The 23901-nt window shown below is 52.8% G+C and overlaps 1 protein-coding gene and 1 long non-coding RNA gene across 2 annotated transcripts in view; both read right to left on the bottom strand.

The window, feature by feature from the left end:
- Positions 1–586: 586 nt before the first annotated feature.
- On the bottom strand, positions 587–2003 carry LOC131492378 (uncharacterized). Its single transcript, XR_009252039.1, has 2 exons — positions 1523–2003; positions 587–1002 (listed from the first exon to the last, which is right to left on the bottom strand). It is a non-coding gene; the product is annotated as an uncharacterized LOC131492378 (long non-coding RNA).
- Positions 2004–2595: 592 nt separating this feature from the next.
- The window catches only part of TSPAN15 (tetraspanin 15), a 49601-nt gene continuing 28295 nt past the window's right edge, over positions 2596–23901 (bottom strand). The window contains exons 3-8 of the mRNA XM_058696553.1: positions 23494–23568; positions 12822–12917; positions 10501–10617; positions 5442–5489; positions 3951–4067; positions 2596–3425 (exon numbers count right to left, since the gene is read on the bottom strand). Of these exons, the coding sequence (XP_058552536.1) occupies positions 3276–3425; positions 3951–4067; positions 5442–5489; positions 10501–10617; positions 12822–12917; positions 23494–23568 (603 nt within the window). The 3' untranslated portion in view covers positions 2596–3275. The remainder of the gene's footprint in view (positions 3426–3950; positions 4068–5441; positions 5490–10500; positions 10618–12821; positions 12918–23493; positions 23569–23901) is intronic.

Below are 23901 nucleotides of genomic sequence, written 5' to 3'. Positions count from 1 at the left end.
GTGTGGTGGGGAGGCCGGTAAAGAAGGGATTCCCAAGGCAGGGCGCCTGGGTGGCTCAGTGGGTTAAGCGGCTGACTTCAGCTCAGGTCATGATCTCGCGGTTCATGGGTCTGAGCCCGCGTTGGGCTCTGTGCTGATGGCTCAGAGCCTGGAGTCTGCTTCAGATTCTATGTCTCTGTCTCTCTCTCTGCCCCTCCCCTGTTCACACTCTGTCTCTGTCTCTGTCTCTGTCTCTCTCTCTCTCTCTCTCAAAAATACATTTAAAAAAAACATTAAGGAGGGATTCCCAAGGGGCAAGAGGAAATTTCTTCTTAGCATGATGGAAATGTTCATTATCCTGATTGTGGTGATGGCTTCCTTAGTGATATTTGTCGCTTTAAATAGGTGTGAGCCCCCCACCCCCACCCCGGGTGGCTCAGTCTGTTAAGCGTCTGACTCTTGATTTCCACCCAGGTCCTGACCTCACAGCTCATGAAACCGAGCCCCATGTCGGGCTCTGCCCTGACAGCACGGAGCCTGCTTGGGACTCTCTCTCCCCCTCTCTCTCTCTGCCCCTTCCTCTCCCTCTCAAAATAAACAAATAAACTTAAAAAACATGTGGTTTATTTTACCTCAAGTACACCTCAATAAACTGTTAAAAAATAAGTCTGGCGAATATCGTATTTGGAATTTGTATTCCAAGTCAGTCTTCTGGGACACATGATTGTTTTGTTTCTCTTGGAATTATAGAACAACAACAAAAAAGCCCAACATTAAAGCCTACACACCTCTCCCATCTCTGCAGCTATTGCGGGCTGCAATAACATGGTCATTTTCTGTATGAGCCATGGTGAGGCAACAGGATTAGTCTTGAAGGTCATGCTTCCATTCTTGTGAGATGAGGGGTCGAGAGGATGTTGTCGCTTTGAGCACCAAAAGAGGGCACGAGCAGAAGCATCCCAACCTCAGGACTGAAAAAGTCCCCTCCTTGTGTCCCGTTTTGCTTTCTAGAGAGGTGAGTGGCTGCGGTTTGGAAGGAAAAGAAGAGTGAAGTGTCAGCTGGAGCTCAGCCCTCTGTGGCCACCCACCCCACCCCCTGGTCCCCGTAAGCAGCAGTGTCACGTAGAGGGGCGTCTTTGCGCCTGCGCGTGGTGGCAGAGAGAAGGAAGACAAGGTGACCAGAGGTTTTTCAGGTTACAGGGTACTATGACGTTGGATAGACACACTCAGGGGAGTCCCAAACTCGCTCAATGCCTCTGCTATCTTGTTGCCCCAAAGACAGCTGCCTCCCACTCAGCACAGAGAGAATCCTCAGAGAATAGCCAGAGCCAGGAGGCCACCAGCCAGATACAGGGGGTGACCTGGCCTTGCACACGTAGGTCAAGATGGGGACTGGGTGGAGGTTCCAGCAATAGCTGCTGTGACCACCCCTTGGGGACAGCTGCAGTATCGGCCATCCGTGCTTTGCACACCCAGGACCATGCATGCGTCCACACCGCGGGGGAGATTGTCCCTGGCCTCACATCACGGCTTGGTCACTTACCAGCCCTGTGCTTTGGGCAAGTTACTTGACATGCCCCAGTCTCTCCATCAATAAAATGGAGACAACACAGTTGCAAGACTTAAAGGAGCTAGTAGCTGCCCAAGGTCTAGACGGGCTCCCGACACAGGGCACGCTTGCTGACGCGTTTGCTATTGTTGCGTCATTCTATCCTTTTATACACCCCTCTCCTGCCCTTTTCTACACCCATCGGAACTCAGGCCCGTGTACATGGCCGACCAAACATCCGACCGCTTCACTTCTGGGTGTGGCGGGAAGTTCCCTAACACACTTAGACCGAGTTCTTCAGGTCTGGGGCTCTTGCTGTTTATATCTACCGCTCTAGCTACTAAGAACGGCACAGGAAACCTGGAACCCACGTCTTGGGGCAGGGAGGCCTGGGCGGGCTGATCCGTGCAGGTCCGGCCATCTCCAGCAGGGGGCGATCGGCACCAAGCTTTGCTGGGCATCGAGCGTTGTTCCTCCCGACGAGGGGTGGGGGGGTGGCGGCGGGAACGACTCGCTGATTACTGTTGGAGGGAAAGCGGCTCGGGTTCGAAAGCTGCGGGTGGATTTGAGGGCACAGCACCTCCCCAGACCCCTGGCTTTCCTAGTTCCCATCTGTCCCCGCTTTCCGGAGGAGGAGCCTCTTGCCATGGGTGCCTTTGCCTCAGTTTCCCAGTGTGTAAAACAGGGGTTGTCATCTCTGCCTCCTCCGAGATTTCCCGCATGTGAATGAATCGCTAGCAGGAAGGGCAGGTCCGGGAGGCTCCCGGGCCAGCCCACAAACACAGCTGGGAAAAGCCATTTCCCTAAGAAGCAACACCAGAGAATGGGAGAGGCTGTCCCAAACCCGGAGCAGGTGGCCTCCAGCCAGCTGCTGATGCACCAGCTGCAGTGTCCCCAACTGTCCCAGATCTTGGCCCCATAGTGCCCTGCCCTTCCCCGCGCGCCCCACCCCACCCCCTTTCCCCGCGTCAATCCTTGCACCAGGGAGGGGCTTCTAAGCCCGAGTTGAGGACTTCCCGACCCCCTCCTGATCCAAACAGCACAAATGAAACACCAAAAAAAAAAAAAAAAAAAAAAATCAAATTTTTATTGTTTGATTAATAAACTGGATTGGAGGGGCAAAAGTGGGGTGTGTGGGGACACACCCAGCTTTGATTAGTCAGAAACTCCTGTTAACTGTGTACAAAATGTTACAAAAATCACGTAAAAAAGAGGGTCAGCAAAGCAGCAGCCTTAGGGAGGGCTCAAGGTTCCTGGGAGGCTGAGAAATGGGCCCAGCCTGGCCTCCGGGGTGTGGCCGTGGGACTGGGGGCGCCTGGGGGCCACACGCCCTCTCCACCACCAGGCACCCATGCTCTCCTCCCTCCTCGCGTACAAATTGCTACGAAATCGCCTTCAAATGGGCATAAACACCACAAGCCAAGGCACTGCCAGAAATGCCATGGGCCCTGAGCTGGGCGCTGGGCACCCCCTTGCCCGGTGGCCCAGGCCTGGAGAAGGGACGCTCTTGTCCGCGCCTAAGAGTGCGGGCAGGCACGGGATCCCGGGCCTGGGGAGGGGCTCCGCTCCCCAGAGAGGCAGTGGCCGTGGGAGGTCCGAGCAGGCCACCAGAGCAAAACACAGCCGGGGCTTTGGACAGTGCCAAGTCTGCGGAGAGGACCCACGGTCGTGTCCGGCCACTGCGGCGTGGCCTGAGTGGTGCTGTCGCGGCACGGTCCTGCGGGAGCTGCTGCCCCAGGCTGGGGTGCTAGTTGGGGTAGCACATGCAGCATCCTGTGCCTGCCGCCTCCACGCTGGCCTTGGCACCAGGTCCCAAGAGCCCGTCGGTGACAGAGTGCTCCATGATGATGTCCTCTACCCGGGTGATGTACAGGACTGTCAGCAGCACCCCCAGGAACTGAAGAGAAAGGGCAGGGTGGGTGAGAGCATGCGGGGGATCTGTATGGCCCTCTCTGGCAGCCCCCAACCCGGGCCCTCCTCTCCCCCTCCCAGGAAATCCCAGAGACCCTCCGTGAGCCCCATCAGCAGAGGCCCCTCTGCTCTGGGACCCCTGTCTCCACCCCAGCCATGCCACTCACTATCTAGGGGACCTGAGGCAAGTCACTCAACCTTGCCAAGCCTCAGTTTCCTCCTCTGTAAAGTGGGCATGATAACAGCATCTACCTCACAGAATTGAAGAAGGCAGTGTCGGCGAAGCACTTGGAAGAGCTTTATAAGCAGAGCTACTGCCATTCGCCCTCCCTTCCAGCCCTTTCTGCCCTCCAGGTGAGCCCAGACTGATGGTACAAGAGCATTCTTCACCCCACCCCGTTGTACCTTTTCTGCTCTCTGTCACCACCAAGCCATGCTTTCTCTGAACCGACACCTTGCCCACCACCCTACTTCCAGCTCCCCTCCCTGGGTGGAGGGGGGACCAGCCCACCTGGGGGAGCAGGATGCCCAGCAGGAGGCCCGCCATGATGGTGTAGTTGTCCATGAACCAGATGATCACGGCGTTGGTGCAGCCTCGCACGTAGATGACATCCTGCACGCTGAGGCGCTGCACAGGGAGGAGCCTGGCTGACACCTGACCCGGCAGAGCCCCAGCCCCCACTCTGCTGCTCACTCGACGTCCAGGCAAGTCCCTCCACCTCGGTGAGCCTCAGTTTCTCACATGCACTACGAGCAGGTGGCTCTAACCGGCGGGTCTCAGTGGGCAGCAGTGATCCTTAGAGAGCACCGAGGACATTCTGGTGGCACTTCTGGGTGTCACAGCAGCTGGGGTTGGGGGCTGAGGGACTACGGAGCTAAGGGCGATCCTATCCCACAAACAACGGCCCTGTCTACCTGCCCCTCAGAAGTCCCCCAGGGGCATCTAGACGGCTGGAAACCCATCCATAATTATCTGAGCCAAAAGCCCAACTTCAGGTACTTATAAAAACCACAGTGTTTTCTGTGTGGTTTTACTGTGCACAAATACATAGTATACACACACACACACACACACACACACACGTATGCTATATATAACTTTGCATAAATACTACTATGTAAATTACAGAATGATCATACGGTATTTTGTCTGGAATTTATCAAGAATTGTTCGCCATATTGGAAAAATAATGCCTGTGGTATACACGTTCCCACTTGCCCTGCCGGGGGTGTCAGCTGCCCCTGTGGTACAAACCCGTGACTGCTTTTTTTTGTGTCTTCTGTTGTATCTAATGCCTGAGCATTTCCATGTGAAGTATGCTATAGGATTGTAAGTTGTTCTATTTCTCCTTTTATCTCGGATCCATCCCTCGTTCTGAAATTGGGTGTGTCGGTAGATTATATTATCTGTGGATTTCATTTCAAGATAATAACAAGGGCATTCCTACATGATTTTATAATACCTGGGCATCGGGTCTGATGGCTTGAGAACCTCTGCTAGTCTATGGCTCTCCAGCTGAAATGTGTGTCAGAAGCACCTGCTGGGCTCTGCCCCAGGAATGTGTGTTTCTGGCAAGTTCCCAAGGCTGCTGTCACTGCTGGCCCAGGGAACTCACTCCTCACAGGCACCTCAAGCCATCATGATTTTTAGCTCCCTCCCAACACCACCCCAGTGTCTCTCTTAGTCCCCGGAGTTGCAAGGCAGACCGGTGCTGAGCACGGCTGGGCACACGGGTGTGCGGGGGGCACTGGCAAAGTCACGCTGACCTCACACCGAAAATCCACAGTAGGTGCTCAGTAAACACAGGCAGGCAGCCCCTCCCAGCCTGGGGGGTTCTTGGCTCCCTGAGTCCTTCTGTATCTGGCCACAGGCGGAAAATCCTGGCAGCACCTGACTCCTATTCACAGCCAGGAGCCCCACCCCCAGGAACCCTTCCAGTCACCCCTCGGAGGGGACAGGAAGAGCAACCTTTCTCAAGGAAAGAGACTCCAAAGACATTACCTCCTTGTCAATAGTTCTGTAGCCACACATGGTGTTGACAACTTCTGTCTGAAACAGAAATGTGTATTAGCTGACACATAATGCTTACTGTACAAGACGCTATCATTCTCCCCTTTTACTGGTGAAAGGACGGAGGCACAGAGTCTGTAGGAATGGAACTGAGATTCCCTCCCAGGCCATCTGGCTAGAGTCTGCATCCTAGCCTCCCCACGCCCCGCCCGCGCCCGCCAAGAGATGCCCAGGAGGAGGGACAGGAAGGTTAGTTCTGTGGCATTTGGGGAAGAGGACGACTCCTCCACCAGGGGCAGCCCGGGAACCCGGAGAAGAGCGTGCCGTCCCAGGCTCCCTTGCCGCCCCAGGGCCACGGCTTTGCGACATGGCCATACTCGGTCTCAGAGATGAGGGCTGGGCTGTTTTTGCTCCGCGGACTCTTACGAGGCAAAACCTCAGATGGCAGCCAGGACCCTGGCCAGCTGTGGTTTACCTGAGGACAAGGCTGAGGCCGCTGAACACACACTTCCCTGCCCCTGCAGACTGCCAACCCACCAGCCAAGCCACCACCCGGGTGTTCTTCCGGGTAAAGAGTTGCTCTCAGGACAGGGAAAGCTGGGGTCGTCCCTGGACCCCCTCAAGCCCCTTCTCAGCGTCAGGACTGGCAGGGGCATATTCCATTACTGTCTATGCCCCATGCGGCCTCCTTCTCATTCTACAAAGTGGCAGTAAGCTAGATGCCCCGGCCCCACCGGGGCCATCCTGTGTGACATCCAACTGAGAGCTGCTGTCACTCAGGGCACTGCAGGTGGCAGCAGTGAGAGCAGGAGAGTGGCCTGGGCAGCCTCTGGCATCATGCGACCTGGTCCGGGTCTTGCTCTGCTACTTATGAGCTCTGTGACCCGTCTTAGATGGCACTCAATCAGTATTTGTTGAATGAATGAATGAATGAATGAGATTCCTCGGTGTCTTCGATGAAGCAATGGTGATCAGTAAACCCACCTCACGGGGCTGTTTTGACCATAAAGTGAGGTACACCCGTCAACGGCTTATCTCAGGGCCAGCCACGTGGAAGAACAAAGGGATGCTGGCTGGAGTGACTTTGGACACGATCCCAGCCCCTGGAAGGCAAGGAAGGCTGTCAACTCCCCTTCCAAAAGAGCAGGTTGGACCGCAGGCCTCATCTCAGATGTCAGGACCTGGTTCATGGGCAAAATAACCTCCCTCAGTCTAGACTGTACCCCAGGTGCCCTCTGATCCCAAACTGGCCAACATCCACTTAACACAAGTCAGCATTTGTGGCTCCTCCAGGGGGTGAACACGACCCCCATGGAGAGGGTCAGGCCTGGGAAGCAGGTGAATGATAGAATGACGGGAATGATAGAAAATGGTAGAAAACACCTTACTTGTTCATTCATTCACTGAACAAATATTAACTGAGCACCTATTATGTACCAATCACTGGTCTAGGTGTTGGGAATGTAGAAGAACAAAGGAAAGTCCTTGCCTTCATGGAACTTATATTCTAGAAAGGGGGACCCACAATGAACATAATAAGTAGGTCATCTGCATGGTATATGGAAGGCAACAAGATTAACCACTTTGCACGGTGCTCCCAGCCCTGGAGGCATCGCCCCTGCCCTCAGGGAGCAGACATGCACCTGGCAAGGCCTCTTTTGCACCCACAGCCCTGACCCCTCCTCTGGACACGCCTCCCCTGCCAGGAGAGCCCCCTCCGAGGGTTGGGGAGTAACAGGCTTCCATGGCTCTTTCCAAAGGTAAACCTGTCTAGGTTTGAGCACAGAACCAGTATTCTCCAGAGCCTCTGCTGAAGGTTCGCAGGCCCCGAGACCAGTACTTGGTGGCCTTTTCCATCTGGCACAGGGCCACAGAGAGGAGGTCACGAAGGGGGCTTCTGAGCAGCCCAGAAATGAACGCAGCAAAGTTCACAAGGGTTCTTCCCAAGTGCTGCCTCTCACTCTGGCACAGGGCTGATGAGCTGGGGTACCTGGGGTCTGAGAGGCCAGGGAGATGGGGGAGAGAGGTCTTGGGGGACAGGCTCCCGAAGGATAGCCAAAACCGAGAGGGTGGATATGTATAAACATGGGCCCAAGAGCTCAACAGGCACGGCAGTCTGAGGCCATTTAACGTAGAGGCAGAGTGCCCTCTACGCCAACCCAAGCCTTGGGGACATCACAGCATAACCAAATTTTACCTGAGTGATCCCTGTTGCTGTTTCCAGTCTCCTGTAGGAAGCCTGGTATAAGACATTTCTTTTAATGCTGAGAGCTAGGAGGGGGGAAAGTGACTTTCCCTGAAGAAGCAGCTTGCTTTCCTCCGTTGAACCTAACAATGTATATTATGTTCACGTCTCCCCTTTTCCTTTGGCTGCCAGGAAGCTCTCAACCACCAAGCATGAGGCTCTGGTTTCTGATTATTTTCAGTTTGAGTTTTTTTCTATGTATTTCCTGTGTGTCCATTCAGACCCGTGGCTAAATGAAATAGGGTAAAATTAAAAGATCCATACACGAGTTCACACGCAGATTCTAGGAAGGAAGCAAACACCCTCTTTTCTATCGCGAGAGGAAAATCACGTGGGAGACACAAGGTGAGCCCACCAGTGGTTCTGTAATACAGGACCAGAGATAGCCCAGCTGGGTGAGTGTCACCTCCCCACCTCACTGTTCCCGTCCAGATGCGGACTTGACACTTCACTTCTCTGCAGGGTCCGTGTTGATATGCCCAGCCTGGACTTTTCCCCACACTCCAGATGCCTATATCCACCTGCCTCTTGGACATCCCTGCTGGAATGTCCCCCGGCTCCCAAGCTCCGCCTGTCACACTGAACCCCTGATCCCCCAAACCTGCCTCACTGCTGTCCTCCCCTCTCAGGCAACAGTAGCCCTGTCTTTCGTGTGGCTCAAGCCAAAATCCGGGAGTCCTCCTTATTTCTCCCTTTCCCCCACCTCCCATATCTGAACTGTCGGCAAATCTTGTGCAATTATGTGCAAAGCAAAGCCAGAAGCTGACCAGGTTTCATCACCTCTGCTACCATCGCCTGGCTCTGAGCCTCTGTCTTCTCCCACCTGGTGGGGTGGGTGCTTCCCGGAACCCCTGAAACACTGGGAGCGCAATCGGCAGGAGCCTTAGCTGTCAGCCCTTGTGATGATTATTACGTGTCGTTAATTTTATGTGTCAACTTGACCGGGCCCGGGGTGGGGTGCCCAGGTATTTAGTCATACATTATTCTGGGTGTTTCCCTGAGGGTGTTTTTCAGTGAGATTAATATTTAAATCAGTACATGGAGTAAGACAGATTGCTCTCCCTAATGTGGGTGGGCCTCATCCGATCAGTGGAAGGCCTGCACAGAACAAAAAGGCTGCCCTCCCCCAAGTAACCAAGAATTCTTCCTGCCCGACGAACTGCCCACCTGAACTAAGACACTGGCTCTTCCTGGCTCTTGAGCCTCCAGCCCTCAGACAGGAACTACCCCGTCAGCTCTCCTGCTTCTCAGGCTGTTGGACTCAGACTGGAGCTAAACCATTGGCTCTCCTGGATACCCAGCTTGCTGACTCGTCCTGCAGACCTTGCTCTCGCTAACCAGCAATGTAGAGCCTGCTTCCTGGACAGCCTGACCTGTGACACACAGACCGCCCCTAATCAGACTCCCCATGTTCACCTCTGCCCTCCCAGCAGTCAGCATGATCCTAGTAAACCTGAAGTCAGATCTGCCACTTAGCCACTCAAGCCCTCCATTTGACCCCTTGTCCTTCCAGGGAAAACCAAAGTCTTGACCATGGTCTTTAGGGCACCCATGACCTCCCCAACTTGATCTGCTACTGTTCTCCCCCACGCTCACTCTGCTCCAGCCACAGTGGTTTCTGTGCTGTTTCTCAAATGCACCGGGCAATTCCCACCCCAGGGCCTTTGCATGTGCACTTCTCTGCCAGGAAGTGCATCCTGCAGATATGCATGGCTTACTCCTTCACTTCCTTCAGGGTGTTATGAGAACTACCTTCTCAGTATCTAAAATCACAATCTTTCACGCCCCTGCTTTATTTTTCTCCTTAGCATTTACCACCTTTGAGGGTACAATCTGGCCCATACTTTGTTGGTCTAGAACGTCAGTACCATGCAGGCAGAGTTCTCCATGTGTCTACAGACCCCCAGGACCTCGAATCACATCTGGCACATAGCGGGTCCTCAACAAATATATGCTGAATGAATGAACACACGTAGGACTTCCAGAGCTTGACGTGGACATTCAGGTGCCACTGCCCTATGTGATGAAGTTCAGGATCACCGCCCCCCCCCCCCCCCACACACACACAAACACAGGCTTCTCTGAAAATGCTGGGCTCTTCTCCAGTGCTCCCCCTTCCCAGAAAGCTACCCTAAAACGGCAGCTAAAATTTCCAAACAAACCTTCTCTCCTGGTCCAGGCTCTTTTTAGGGCCGATGCACTTGGCACTGACTCCCTGACTCAAGGGTGAGGCCCCACCCCCACCCCCCCCAACGCCCACCGGCAGCTGCTTGGTTTACAGAATCCAAGCAGTGGGCACAGAATGGTAGAGATGTTCGAAAAGACATTTTCCATGACTGTTCAGGCATGAGTAATTGCAAAGCTCTCCACCTCATTCCAATCCAGAAACCGAGCAGTTGGGGGACACGTTAGTCAAACACAGGATTGGAGAAGCCCTTCGTTTATAAGTGGCGACTACACAGGACAGCCTCCCATGAAGGCAGGCCCCTGATGTTTGGGTGCCTCAATTTCTTCATCTGCACAGTGGGTAAAATAACAGGACCCACCCCAAGGTGTTGGGGAAAGGGCTGAATAATCCAAGAGAGCCTAGGACGGGCCTGCACGTGAGAAGTGTTCACTAGCTGTTCGCGACCACTGCTCTTAAAGACCAGCCTTCCACGCCCCCACCCCCAGATGCACCCCTGTCAGTGGCCCTGGGGACTCGGGAAGCCGTGGCAATGACCACCACCTCCTGCCCCACCCCCACCCCCTTCCTGAAAGACGAGAGGCGCCTGGCCAGCCCGGGAGGCCAGGAGCAGTGGGTACCGTGTTTCTGACGCAGCAGGTGTAAGGCACCCCGCAGGCCAGGGGTCCGGGGGCGTCGCAGGCGTGGTACTGGTTTTTGCTCCAATCCCGGTAGTCTTCCCCGCCGCAGCACTTAAACTGAGAGAGAGGCGAGCAGAGGGGTGCCATGTCACCGCCGAGGCCCCAGGCACGGACCAGGAAGGGGCCCTGCCGGGAGACCCTGTGGCTTATGATGGGTCTCCTGGTAGGGGGAGCACCCAGGGCCGCGGTCGGCAGGTTGTCCTGTGCTCTCCTGGGAGGCAGTGAGCACCCCATCGCCGGAGGGGCACGCAGGCCAAGGCTGGGCAGCCTCCCAGGGTGGGTATGGGGAGGGTACTAAACACTGGAGGGAAAGTTCTCTTCGACCCCCACCTTCACGTCCCCAGTGCAGCTGCTCAACCCTGAAGGTCCCAGAGACTAGGGCTCCATGGACGCCCCCACAGCCCAGTGGCGTTATGCCACAGCCACCCCAGCTCGGCCTGGGGGTGTCCCTCAGCAAAGCGACACACACACAGCCTGCCATGTGGGCTCGGGACCGAGGGTGGGGACAGGGCGGGCCTCCTTTCCCCCTGGCTTAGCTTCTACGGGCACCAGCCCCTGCACTGGCACAGATTCAGGGAGGCAGTGGCTCCCTGGAGGAGGAGGAGGAGGAGGAGGAGCGAGTGGAGGAGGGGGAACGGGGGAGGAGCGGCCGTCCGTTGGGAGGTCAGGGAGGCCGCTCTGAAGACATGACATTTAATCTGAAACACGAACAGCAGGGAAGAGCCAGTCACCAGTGCATAGGCCCCACAGAATGAGCCAGTGGTATGTGGGCAGCGGGCACAGAGGCCTGTCAGGAGCAGGGGGAGTGAGAGGGGAGGGATGAAGGGGAGAGGCCGGCCTGGGCCGCACCACGCAGAGCCTACTGAGCCAGAAAGAGTAGGGAGCTGAGATCATATTCTGAGTGATGGGGAGTCGCTGCAGGGTTGACTAGGGGAGTGATGATGCCAGAGAGACACAAAGCAGACACCCTTCTGCAGCCCCCCAGGGAGCCCTTCTGGCAGTTTTTAAGACCTGGAAGTGCCTCCCCAGGGTGCAGTTAAAGGGCATTTGCTTTGCAGTCCAAGAGACCAGAGTTCGAATCCTCAGGCTACCCCTCCTAGCTGTGTGACTTTGGGCAAGCTGATCAGCCTCTCTGGGCCTCGGATCCTCATCCGCAAAGCAGGAAGAGCAATGCCAGCTCTGCACAGCTGAGCCGAGGGTGACAGAGCCAGGCCATACACGAAGCACTCGGCACGGGGCCTGGCACTGAGCATGAGTCACCCCCACCCCGCCCCACCCGGGGAGAAATGAAATCCCCAGGCCAGTTGAAGGCTGGTTCCAATAAAAACATCATGCTTCACCCGACGGTCAGAGCTGGCCAACACACCCCTGGCAGAGAGGGGCCTCCCGGAGGCTGCACCTGTTGTGACCACAGTGAAGGCCTGAGCCAAGGGAGTGGCCACTGCGGGTGGCCCTGGGTGCGGTGAGATTTGGTTCTCACTGACGGCTAGCGTGGGAACCAGGTCCCAAGGCCATGTCCCCAGAAGTGCAACGTCAAGGCCCAATGACATCAGGACATCAAGAGCAAGGGGCCGTCCGTATTGCCCCCCTCTCCCCGATGCAGATGAGGAACCTGAGGCTCAGGACTAAATGAGACCGAGGTGTAGAAGCCACTGAGGGCTTATCATTGCATCAACAGACTTGGGTAGACGTTGTGGGGAGAAGGACAGTGTCCCAAAATGATAATCGTCACGTTCACAGAAGTACTATGGGGGAAAAGGGGATGTCGTGTTCTGTTCCCCAATGCAGGAAGATGTGGGATCAGGGAAGAGCTCTTTCCACATCAGGGCTGTCCCTGACTTGACAGGGAGTGAGCTCCCCGTCACTGAACGGACTCTGAACTGGGTGGCTTGGAGGTCACTCCCACCTCAAGTAAGGATGGTCTTTGCCCATTAGAGAAGGGTACCCTGGGACCCTGCAAGGTGGTTTGTAGTTTTACCTGACCTTATTCTTTTTGGGGGGAGGGGAGGGTGGTAACTAAGGAGAGATGAGAAGAGTAAGGACATTCTGGGCCAGGCACGTGGGCAGAGGACTGGTTGAGAAGGTCAGGCCCTACACTTGGTGGCTGTCTATGGCACACCGTTGCCTCCCAACGTGGCCAGCTACTTGCTTTGGGAGCGGACAAGCCGCTGCTCAGTCACCCTCACCCTCTTGAGCAGGGTCCCGAGTCGGGGGGCAAAGGGCATGGCAGCTGTGTTTCTGACCCACGGCGCCTGGCTCACCTCCTTCTGAACAAAGTCCATGATGTTTTTGAAGTCCAGATCGTCATAGTAGTTCTCGATTCCTCTTCGAATGTTGTCATTCAGAAAGTCGATGGTCTATTTAGATGGAGACAGTATGAAAGAGACAGACCTCCCCTCCCTGAGCCCAACCCAAGGTCTCCCAGGACTCGGGATTGGAACAGAGTGCCCACGTGCCCAAGTAGCTCCCACCCCGCCTGCACGAACGCCCCACCACATCCCTGCCCACACCCTCTCCATGCCCCCCGTGCCCATCTGATGCCTTAGTCCCTCTGCCATGTCTAAGCAGGAGTGATTCACACGCTTTCCCATACAGATCACATAGGCCAGGACCCAAGAGATGGGGCCCTTCCCCAGGGAAGCAGCCACGCCAGGCTGGGACTGGGCTGGCCCTGGTGCCTGTCTGGTGCTCCTTCCACTGTCCAAAGACAGGCCTGAAGTGAGTCTTCCTTTTGTCCTCCAGACCTCCTCTCCACTCTCAGCTGCTATCCAAGCTCTTGTGTTATAGATAAGGAAACTGAGGCCCAAAGAGGGGCCTGACTCTGCCAGGGCGCAGAGCAGGCAGGCTAGGGGCCTGGCCAGGACTGGAAATCAGCTCTCCTCACTTCCCCAGCGGTTCATGGCTGCGGGGCTCTGGCCTGAACAAAGGGCCCACCCCCTAGCTCGGACCGGGAGGGGTGCTGGCGCATCGCCCTCTCCCGGTCACACTGGGCCTTCTGGATCAACAGCTCGGCTGTTGTGCTGAAATCCAGGAGCACAAAAGGCCCCACAGCGGGCAGGGGTGGGGGCAGGAGTGTGGGCAGCCCAACCCCAAGCTCAGAGCAACAATCAGGGCTTTCAGAGCGGGGAGGCCCGCATATCACCAGAGATCGTGCTGGCACAAAGGGGGCATTCTTGGCTCTGGAGCCAGACGATCCCCAGGGGAGGCGCCTGTGGGCGCCCCTGGGAAAACCGGGCCCTGGGTCCCAGGCCTGGTCCTGGGCTGCAGGCCCCACCACAGCCACTTCTCCTCTCTGAGCCTGAGTTACCCACTGGTAAACCAAACCTGCAGGCCCGTCTTTAAGGTAACTTGCAGTTCCGAGGACCAAAGACTAAGCTGAGAGATGCTGTCGAGGCTCAGAGTCAAGAACAGGCCCCGCAGCCAGCCAGGCCCCGGACGCCGCGTTTAATACCCGAGCCTCCAGTTCCTTACCTGCAAAATGGGGAGGACGGTCCTCTGCCTTGTAGAGATGTGAGTGTAGACAGCCTCCAGAACAAAAGCCGGCGGCTAGCCTGGGACCCCACAAACACCCTGCAGCCCAGGGAGGCCATCTGACCACAGTCACCTCACTGGTCACTGGCAGAGAGACGCTAGAACCAAGGTGGCGAACCCCCAGCCTGACAACACTAAGAAGCCAAAATAAGAACTCAAGGTTCAGTTTGGGGTCATCTCCCCACATCATCTCCAGTATCAGGAAGAGAGGAACAAAGGGTACATCAGCCGCGTGCTTCCCGACACTCACTGCTCATAGCCAAGACAATAAAGGAGACCGGCTCGGGGAAGCCTATCTCTGTGGCCAGAAGGAAAACCCTCTGCTGATGAAGGCCAGCTGCTCAGAAGCAGACCTAGGAGCCGACGACCTTGACAGTGGCCTGCGGGGGACGTGGGGCAAGTCCACTCACGGGCGCGCCAACGACCGTGCTCTCACCAGCCCTCAGCCCCTGCGCTGATCCCGGGGCAGGGTCCGGCTGGCCACACAATCCGTGCAGAGCAGGGACCCACCTGGCCTCAGGCCCACGCTTCTCAGAGGCCCCAGGCCATGAAACCTTTCCAACCTTGGGTGCCCGCTCCTCTGGGTGATGAAGGGACAGGCCAGCCAGCTGGGACACTGTTGGGGGCACCTAAGAAATAGGACACTAGGGTGGGGCCAGTCTGCCACCCAGGGTAGGGCAAGGGAATGAGCTCATGGCATTGAACGGCACGCTGCAGGGGGGCCCTGGGTGAGCAGAGATGCAGGGGTGATGCCAGGGTCAGGGCCTGTTTCAGTCAACTCTCGAGGCATTGCAGACACAGTCCCCCATGTCCCCCTGGACCTACCCCAGTCCAGTGGCCACCTCCTCGCCCCTCTACTGGGTCACATACTGTTGGGACTCCCCCGGGGCTAGAGCTGGGGGGCAGGGGATGAGGGCAGGAGGCCCGGGACAGGGTCAGCCGAGGGGAGAAGCCTCTCCCTCCCTCTTTGGTGAGCCGCTCTGACCTTTCTCTCCAAACCGTCTCAGTCTCTGGGCACTTTCCAAACATGCTGACTCCGAAAAAGGCCTCTGTGAAAATCAGGCCTCCCATCTGGTAAGCTGAGCCGGGCCCCTGCAGGGAAGGGAGGCCCCGCCAGAGGTCCGTGGAATGGGCAGGAGGAACAGATGTCCCAGGCTGCATGGACCGTCCCCAGTTCCTCGCGCTGCCTGTGGCACTGTGAATATGTGGCCTCAGGGGCCACATGGCCCCAGGCTAAACTAAGCAAAGAGTAAGCAAACATCAAAGGCCACAAGATTTTCAGAGCATGGTGTTTAAACCACCAGAGGCAAGCTACAAAGAGCTGTCCTTTCTAGTTCTTTCTTTTAAATCTAGTCTTAAAGTTATCCAAAGCCTCCACAGCAGCTTTCCCAGTAGAGGTGCTTTCTGCTTTTAAATGGAACTGGGGAGCCCGAGGAATCGGGGAGCCTGGGCCGCTCAGTTGGTTAAGCGACCGACTCTTGGTCTTAGCTCAAGTCATGATCTCGGCTCAGGTCATGAGCTCCTGGTTCGTGAGTTCCAGCCCCACATCAGGCTCTGCACTGACAGCGTGGAGCCTGCTTGGGGTTCTGTCTCTCCTTCTTTCTGCCCCTCCCCTGCTTGTGCTTTCTCTCTCTCTCTCTCTCTTTCAAAATAAATAAATAAACTTTAAAAAACTGAATGAGGAATCAAGGGAGTGGGACCCGTGGCAGCCGCAACCCGGGGCTGGGAGGCTGGGAGCAGGCAGAGAAGGGAGGAGGGGCAGGACGTTGGCAGGAGCCTCCTGCCTGGCCTCTGGGGATGGAGCTTCCGCTGCCTTCTCCTCAGCTCCCGAGACCCCAGGCTGCGGCCCCACTGCCACCAGTACCAGCCCGGTTCCCACAGTGTGGAAGGGGGTGCTTGGCCTAGGACTTCCTTCCCTTGCACCTGGGCTGAGCCAGCACCTCCGGGTTTCCCTCAGTGCCCCAGACTGTGGGGACTTGTCCTCTTGCCTCCAGTCCTGAGAGCGGGCCCAAATCTAACAAGCAAGACCAGAAGAGAACCCAGGAAGCAAGAAAAAAGGAGCAGAGAAAGCTACAAGGTTCTCCGGAACATGTGCTAGACTCTTCCTCAGACCTGGCCAGACGTCACGGGTTTAATCCCGAGGGAGAGGAGGCTATGCTTCAGCTTCGCAGGTGTTTGGGGCTCCAGCTGTCCCTCCCACACTCTGTCCACAGCGGGGCACCCCGGCTGTGAGGGTCTGGCCAGATCTCAGCAGAACCTTCTCTACTTGGCTCCAGATGGGAAAGATATATACGTTTGCGTGCTCAGCCAAGCGGGCCACCGTGCCTTCTCCTTTCTCCCTGCCCCTGAACTTCAAGGGCATGTCCAGAACCAGCTAGTGCCAGGGCCGTGATAAAAAAAAAAAAAAAAAAAACAGGCTGGGTGCTGTCCACCGTTCCCTGGCCCGGTGTTGGGTGTGACCACAGCACCCTCTGATCAAGGCCAGGAAAGAGGCCACTCTTCACCCCTGCCTTGGTAGCAGAAGGAAGGTAGAGGCAAGGAGGCCTGCGACGGGCATACAGGTGTACCAGCTACAGCCCGGCACCCTCTGGGTGTCCCGCTCAGCTCTGCCTGACTGGGAACACATGGGCAGGAGCTGCCCTCCTCCCACTCCCCTACACCCTCGGGAGTGGTCCTGGAGCAAGCTGGAGTACTAGGAGGTCAAGGTGAGACGCGAACCATTGTGGAGGTCACTCAGACTCTCCTCCCATGGCTGGGGTCAGGACACTGTACTTCAGATGCCCGGGCCCTCGGGTCTCGGTGCCACTAGGCTCTGTGCAAACAGAGAAGCCACTTCAGTCTGACCACCAGGTCATGCCTGACAGCAGAAACCCCACCCAGGGTCAGGGATGGAGACTTTCTTCCTTATATCCAGGAGCATGTTTATATATTGCTGCCTGGCTGGGGCCATGGCCCGTGCACCTTCCTGGGAACCCAGCGTGAGGTCGTGAGCCTAATTTGTCCTCATTTGTCCCCAAGAGCGACTTAGACTTGACTGGTAGCCCATGGGGCCAGACTTGTTAACAGTGTGTCTCAGAGAAATATGTCTTCTCCTCTTGGTGAGGAGAAATGGAATCGCGAACTCACATCCTCCTGGAAGTAGACCTTCATGGCTCCTCACCTTTTTCTCCACCTTACACCGCCCCTTCCTACTGCCATCAACAGCCAGGCTGTTTCCCTATCCTCACCATCGGCCAGTCTCATATTTTACATTCGGGTTGGAAGGGACATTGTCTTTTTCAGGTGGTATTTTTCCCCATGATTTTAAGAAAAAGAATATTTGGGAGCTGGGGAAAAAATACAAAGAAGAAATAAAAATCACCCTAGCCCGACCCCTCAGAGGATATAAAAGTTAATATGGTAATATTTCTATTATCTTCCAGATTTTTCCAGGCCTAGTTTTTTCATGGTGGAGATCTGACCGCATTTATAATTTCCTATCTCATTTTTCAATGATCTTGAATTCTGCGTCACAGGCATATGAGAACATGGCCCACGATGAGCCTCCAAAGAGCTGAGAGCCCTGACGGTGAGGGTCCTTCCTGGGTTGCACACAGAGACCCTCCCCTGACAGGCCCCGTGAAGGGACACACCATCCAATCCTCAGGGTTTGGGGATAATGAGATAATGAGAAACTCTCAGCCCTGACCTTGACCCACGGTGTCCTCAGCTGTGAGGTCTAGGGGGTGGAGGTCCTTCGGTGGAAGAAGGAGTGGTGGGTGTCATGGCCGCTGCTGAGCTACAGGGCACTGGGACGATGGCTGACCGGGCCGCCTTTGTGAGAGTGCTCTGGAAACCAGAACTGCTGCTCACTTAGGGAACCGTTTATGAAAACAGTCGATGCTGCTGACCACAACCTGGACCTGGCTCTAGCCAGGAAAGCACTATTCCGTAACCTCTGGAAAGCCACAGGCTGGCTGGGAGCCCGGCGGCTGCACAGAAACACATCCCCACGGACGAATGGAATAAACCTCTCGCCCCTCAGGCTGCTGAGAAATGAACCAACACCCCGATCTTCCAGCTCTGAGCAGACAGTCTGAAGAGCAGAAAAGGGGAAAAGGGAGGAGCAGGTAGTGACACCAGATCGAAAAGATAACTGATGAGGCAAAGAAAAAGGGAAATAAAAGAATATTTTGAGACAAACGAAAATGGAAACACGACATACCAAGACTTTGGGGATGCAGCGGAAACAGTCACGAGAAGGAAGTTTATAGTGATAAACATCTACCTTAAGAAAAAAAGAGAACAATGTCAAATAAAAAATCTAACTTTACACCTCCAGGACGCAGAAGGAGAGGAGCGAACCAAGCCCCAAGTTAGTAGAGAGGGAAGGTAGTAACAAAGATCTGAGCAGAAATAAATGAAGTAGAGACTAGAAAGTCAATAAAAAAAATATCTACAGGGGCGCCTGGGGGCTCAGTCAGTTAAGCGTCTGACTTCGGCTCAGGTCATGATCTCACAGCTAGTGGGTTCAAACCTTGCATCGGGCTCTGTGCTGACAGCTCAGGGCCTGGAGCCTGCTCTGGATTCTGTATCTCCCTCTCCCTCTCTGCTCTCTCTCCCTTTCTCAAAAATAAAATAAACATTAAAAAAATTAATAAAAAGACAAAAAAATGAAAAAATAAAATTAAAAGTTAAAAAAGAAATAGAAAATCTGAACAGACCAATCACGGGTCAGGAACTAGTAAACTAGTAAATGTCCAGGGCCAGACGCTTCACTGGTGAACTCTACCAAACACTTAAGGAATAATTAATACTAATCTTTCTCAAATTCTTCCAAGATATTGAAGAGGAGGAAACACTTTGAAGTCATTACGAGGCCAGCATTCCTCTGATACCAATGTCAAGCAAGGAGACTATAGGAAAAGACAAATATGGGCTAATATCTCTGATGAACATAGCTGCAAAAATCCTCAGAAAAATACCAGCAAACCAAATTCAACAGTACATTAAAAGGATCATACACCATGATCAAATGGTATTCATCCCTGGGATGCAAGAATGGTTCAACATCTGCAAATCAATCCATGTGATAACCACATTAACAATGAAGGATAAAAGTCACATGATCATTTTAACAGATGCAGAAAAAGTATTTGACAAAATTCGACATCATTTTCTGATCAAAAAAACACTCAACAAATTAGGTATAGAAAGAATGTACCTCAACATAACAAACACCATACATAATAAGCCCACAGCTGACATCATACTCAATGGTGAAAAGTAAAAGCTTCTCCTCTAAGATCAGGAAGAGACAAATGTCCCCTCTCACTACTTCTATTCAACATAGTCCTGGAAGTCCTAAGCCAGAGCAAAGAAATTAGGCAAGAAAAAGAAATAAAAGTCATCTAAATCAGAAACGAAGAAGTAAAATTTTCTGTTTGCACACGACATGATCTTACATATACAAATCTTCAAGACTCCAGCAAAGATCTGTCAAAATTAATAAATGAATCCAGTAAAGTTGCAAGATACAAAAATCAACATACAAAAATCATTTGCATTTCTATACACTAACAATGAACTATCCAAAAAAAAAAAAAGAAATTAACAAACCCATTTACAATAGCATCAAGTTGAATAAACTATTTAGGGAGAAATTTAACCAATGAAGTGGAAGATCTGTATACTGAAAATCATAAAACACTGATGAAAGAAATTGAAGACAACACAAATAAATGGAAAGTTATCCCTTGTTCTTGGATTGGGAGAATTAATATTCTAAACTATTCACACTACCCAAGGTGATCTACAGATTTAATGCAATACCTATCAAAATTCCAAAGGCCTTTTTTTCACAGAAATAGAAAAAATAATCTTAAAATTTGTATGGAACCATAACAGACCTCAAACAGCTAAAGCAACCTTGAGCACAAAAAGTAAGCTGGAGGCATCACACTTTCTGATTTCAAACTATATTACAAAGCTATAGGTATCAAAATAGTATGGTATTGGCAAAAAAAAAAAAAAAGACAAGACATACAGATCGACAAAACAGGATAGAGAGCCTAGAAATAAACCCAGTCATACCCACTAACTTTTGATAAAAGCACCAAGAATACACAACGGCAAAAAGATAGTCTCTTAAATGGTGCTGAGAAAACTAGATATCCACATGCAAAAGAATGAATTTGACCATCAGCTTACATCATACACAAAAGTCAATTCAAAATGGATAAAAGACCTAAACATAAGACCCAAAATTACAAAACTCTTAAAAGAAAACATAGGGGAAAAAGTCCTGCACGTCGGTCATGACAGTGATTTTTTGGATCCGACATCAAATGCACAAGCAACAAAGGCAAAAATAAAGAAGCGGGACTACATTACACTAAAAGGTTTCAGGGCACCTGAGTGGTTCCATTGGTTAAAATCTGACTCTTGATTTCAGCTCAGGTCATGATCTCATGGCTTGTGGGTTCAAGCTCCACATCAGGCTCTGCGCTGACAGCATGGAGCCTGCTTGGGATTCTCTCTGTCTCCCCCCCTCTCTCTCTGTCCCTCCCCTGCTCACACTCTCTCTCTTTCAAAATCAATAACCTTTTTTTTTTAAGTTTCAACAAAAGAAATAATCAAAAAAAATGCAAAGACAACCAACAGAATGGGAGAAAATATTTGTAAACCATATATCTGATAAGAAGTTAATATCCAAAATGTATAAGGAAACCTTACAACTAAATAGCAAACAACTATGACAACAACAATTATGATCTGATTAAAAATGGGCAGAGGAACTAAATAGATGTTTTCCTAAAGAAGACATCCAGATGGCCAACGGGTATATGAAGAGACGCTCAACATCACTCATCATCAGGGAAATGCGAACTGAAACCTCAATGAGATACCACCTCATGCCTATTTGAATGGCTATTATCAAAAAGACAGGAGGTAACAAATATTGGAGGGGAGAAAAGGAAACCTTTGTACGCTGTAGGTGGGGATGTAAATTGGCACAACCATTATGGAAAACAGTATGAAAGTTCTTCCAAAAATTAAAAATAATGGTGCAATATATCCTTTGGCTATATATAGTACAGCATTGTTCACAATAGCCAAACTATGGAAACAACCTAAGTACCCATTGACGGATGATAGAGATATATATGTATACATTTTTTAATTCATATATTTTTATTTTATTTTTTTACAGTTTATTTATTGATTTTTGAGAGAGAGACAGTGAACAAGCATGAGTCGGGGGAGGGCAGAGAGAGAAGGAGACAGAGAATCCCAAGCAAGCTCCCAGCTGTCAGTGCAGAGCCTGACACGGGGCTTGATCTCACAAACTGTGAGATCATGACCTGAGCTGAAATCAAGAGTCAGATGCTTAACCAACTGAGCCACCCAAGAGCCCCTATATATTTTTATTTTTATATTGTATCGTACATATATTCATCCATTGCATATACACACAATGAAATATTCTTTAGCCATAAAAAAAAAGAAGGAAATCTTCCATTTGTAACAACACGGATGGACCTAGAGAGCATTATGCTGAGTGAAATAAGCCAGACAGAGAAAGACAAATACTGTATTGGTATCACTTATACGTGGAATCTACAAAAAAGTTGGGCGGGGGGGCGGGTAGTGGAGCCTGGGTGGCTCAGTCGGTCAAGAGTCTGACTTCAGCTCAGGTCATGATCTTATGGCTCGTGAGTTTGAGCTCCATGTTGGGCTCCGTGCTGGCAGTGCAAAGCCTGCTTAGGATTCTTGCTGTCTCCTCTCTCTCTTCCCCTTCCCTGCTCATGCTCTCTCTCTCTCTCTCTCAAAATAAGCAAATAAACAAACAAACAAATAAATAATCTTTTTAAGAAAGGGAATCCCATAGAACCAGGGAGTAGAAAAGGAGTTACCAAGGCCTAGGTAGGAGTGGTGAAAGAGGGAGACGTTGGTCAGGGGTACGAACTCTGAGTTATATGACGAATAAGTTCTTGGGGTCTAATGCATGTCGTGGCGACTACAGTTAACAACAGCATATTCTATATGTGAGATCTGCTGAGAATAGGTCTTGAGTATTCTCACTAAAGAAAAAAAAAATTACTGTCTGAGGTGATGGATGTGTTATTTAACTGGATTGTGGTAATCACTTCACATTGCACAGTTTGAATATATTACAATTTTACTTGTCTCCTATACCTCAGTGAAGCTGGGGTTGGGGAGGAACAGAGAACTGAAAAAGAAGACTGAGCCGACTCGATCTTGCTGTGTGCTCTCAGTTTTCCCAACCTCTCTGTGCCTCACTGATTCCACTGAGATGGGAATCTCCCCTCCCCTCTCCTGGGAGAAGGACCCAGGATTCCGGGGGTGGAGGAGAAGGACCCTGGAAAGAAGGACCCTGGATTCCGGGGGTGGAGACAAGCCTGTGTTTAAGGCCCATCCCTGCTCCCACCTGGGCCAGGATCCAACTGCGCGCATGAGGAGCTTGGTAGGAGTCAAACACCGGGTCATTTGAGGGCTCTAGGATAGTGATGCTGCCTTGGGCTCAACTTCTGATAAGAGCGACAACCTGGCCGCAGTCCTGATGCAACTGCCCCGCAGCAACGCCCAGGAGCACCAGGGCCCAAGCTGTCTGGGTGGGGAGGGTGGAGGCAGGGGGTGGACAGACAGGGCAGAGGTTGTGCAAACTTGCCCTGCTCCTCAAGTCCCACTTCTGACACCAAGGCCAGGATGAAGACAAAGGAATGGGCTATGGGAGAAATGACAGAGCCTTGAGCTGGAAATCAGCCCTGCACAGCCACCAGCTTCTTGCGGGACCGTGGGCCAGTCCCTTCTCTTCTCCAGGCTTCAGGACAGAGGAGCTAATGTGTAGCAAGAGTCCAACCGGGGGGGTCATTGCCATGCCAGGTTCTCACATGCATTTTCTTATCAACTCCTCACCCCAAATCCCAAGAGCTAGGAATGATAACACTTTGAGATCCTTAGGATCTGAGAGGCTAAGTGACTTGCCCAAGGTCACACAGCCTGTGTAAAGTGGCCCCTAAACCATGGCCTACGAGGACCTAGGGGGTCTGTCTTGGTGGCCCTTGCGACTTTTCCTTCCATGCCTCCCCATCAGTTACCCGCTTCAGCCCAGTGGCCCGCACACTGGTCCACAAACATGCCAAGCTCCTTTCTGCTTCAGTGGTTCCCTCTGTCTGGACTTCTGTTCCCCCTGCGCCTTGCCTACCCCAGGCACTCACCTGTCACCTGTTCTGTTTTCTTGTTCTCTGGTTTACTTGTTCAGTGCCCGTCTCCCCAGCAGAATGGACGCTCCACAAGGAATTATCTACCCTACTCTCTGCACACCCCTAGTTTACAGCCCAGGGCACGCACGATGGGAGCTCAGCATACACGTGGCTGATACATGCACCAGAGGCCCACCTGGTTCCGGAAGATCAAGGCCACCACACCACCAATGAGCTCAATTATGAGGCAAATCCCAAGGATATACATAAACTGAAAAACAAAATTCAGAGATTCACTTAGAGGGACAAGAGAAGCGTCCTTTGCCCCAAGGTCAAGTGCGATAAGGAGAATCCTCTCTGTTGGAGCTCTTACTGGCTCCCGGGCCTTTTCCTCCTTCCTCCTGTGAGGGCACGGGATGTGGACAGATATTCCCCGGGAAAACCCATCTCTGGGGCCAGTCATGGTCAGGAACTGTGACTCAGCTGTCCAGGCCAGATTGTTATTGAGGTTTATCCCACGGTCCTCAGCGGAGTCCAGGCAGAAAAACACCCCTCCTACCACCACTGCCCCCAGGAGAGCTGACCCAGAGTGGGCAGGCCTGGC

This window comes from Neofelis nebulosa, chromosome 13, assembly GCF_028018385.1.
Source record: "Neofelis nebulosa isolate mNeoNeb1 chromosome 13, mNeoNeb1.pri, whole genome shotgun sequence".
In the NCBI taxonomy this organism is placed as follows: Eukaryota; Metazoa; Chordata; class Mammalia; order Carnivora; family Felidae; genus Neofelis; species Neofelis nebulosa.
This window is presented reverse-complemented; position numbering and strand designations above follow the sequence as displayed.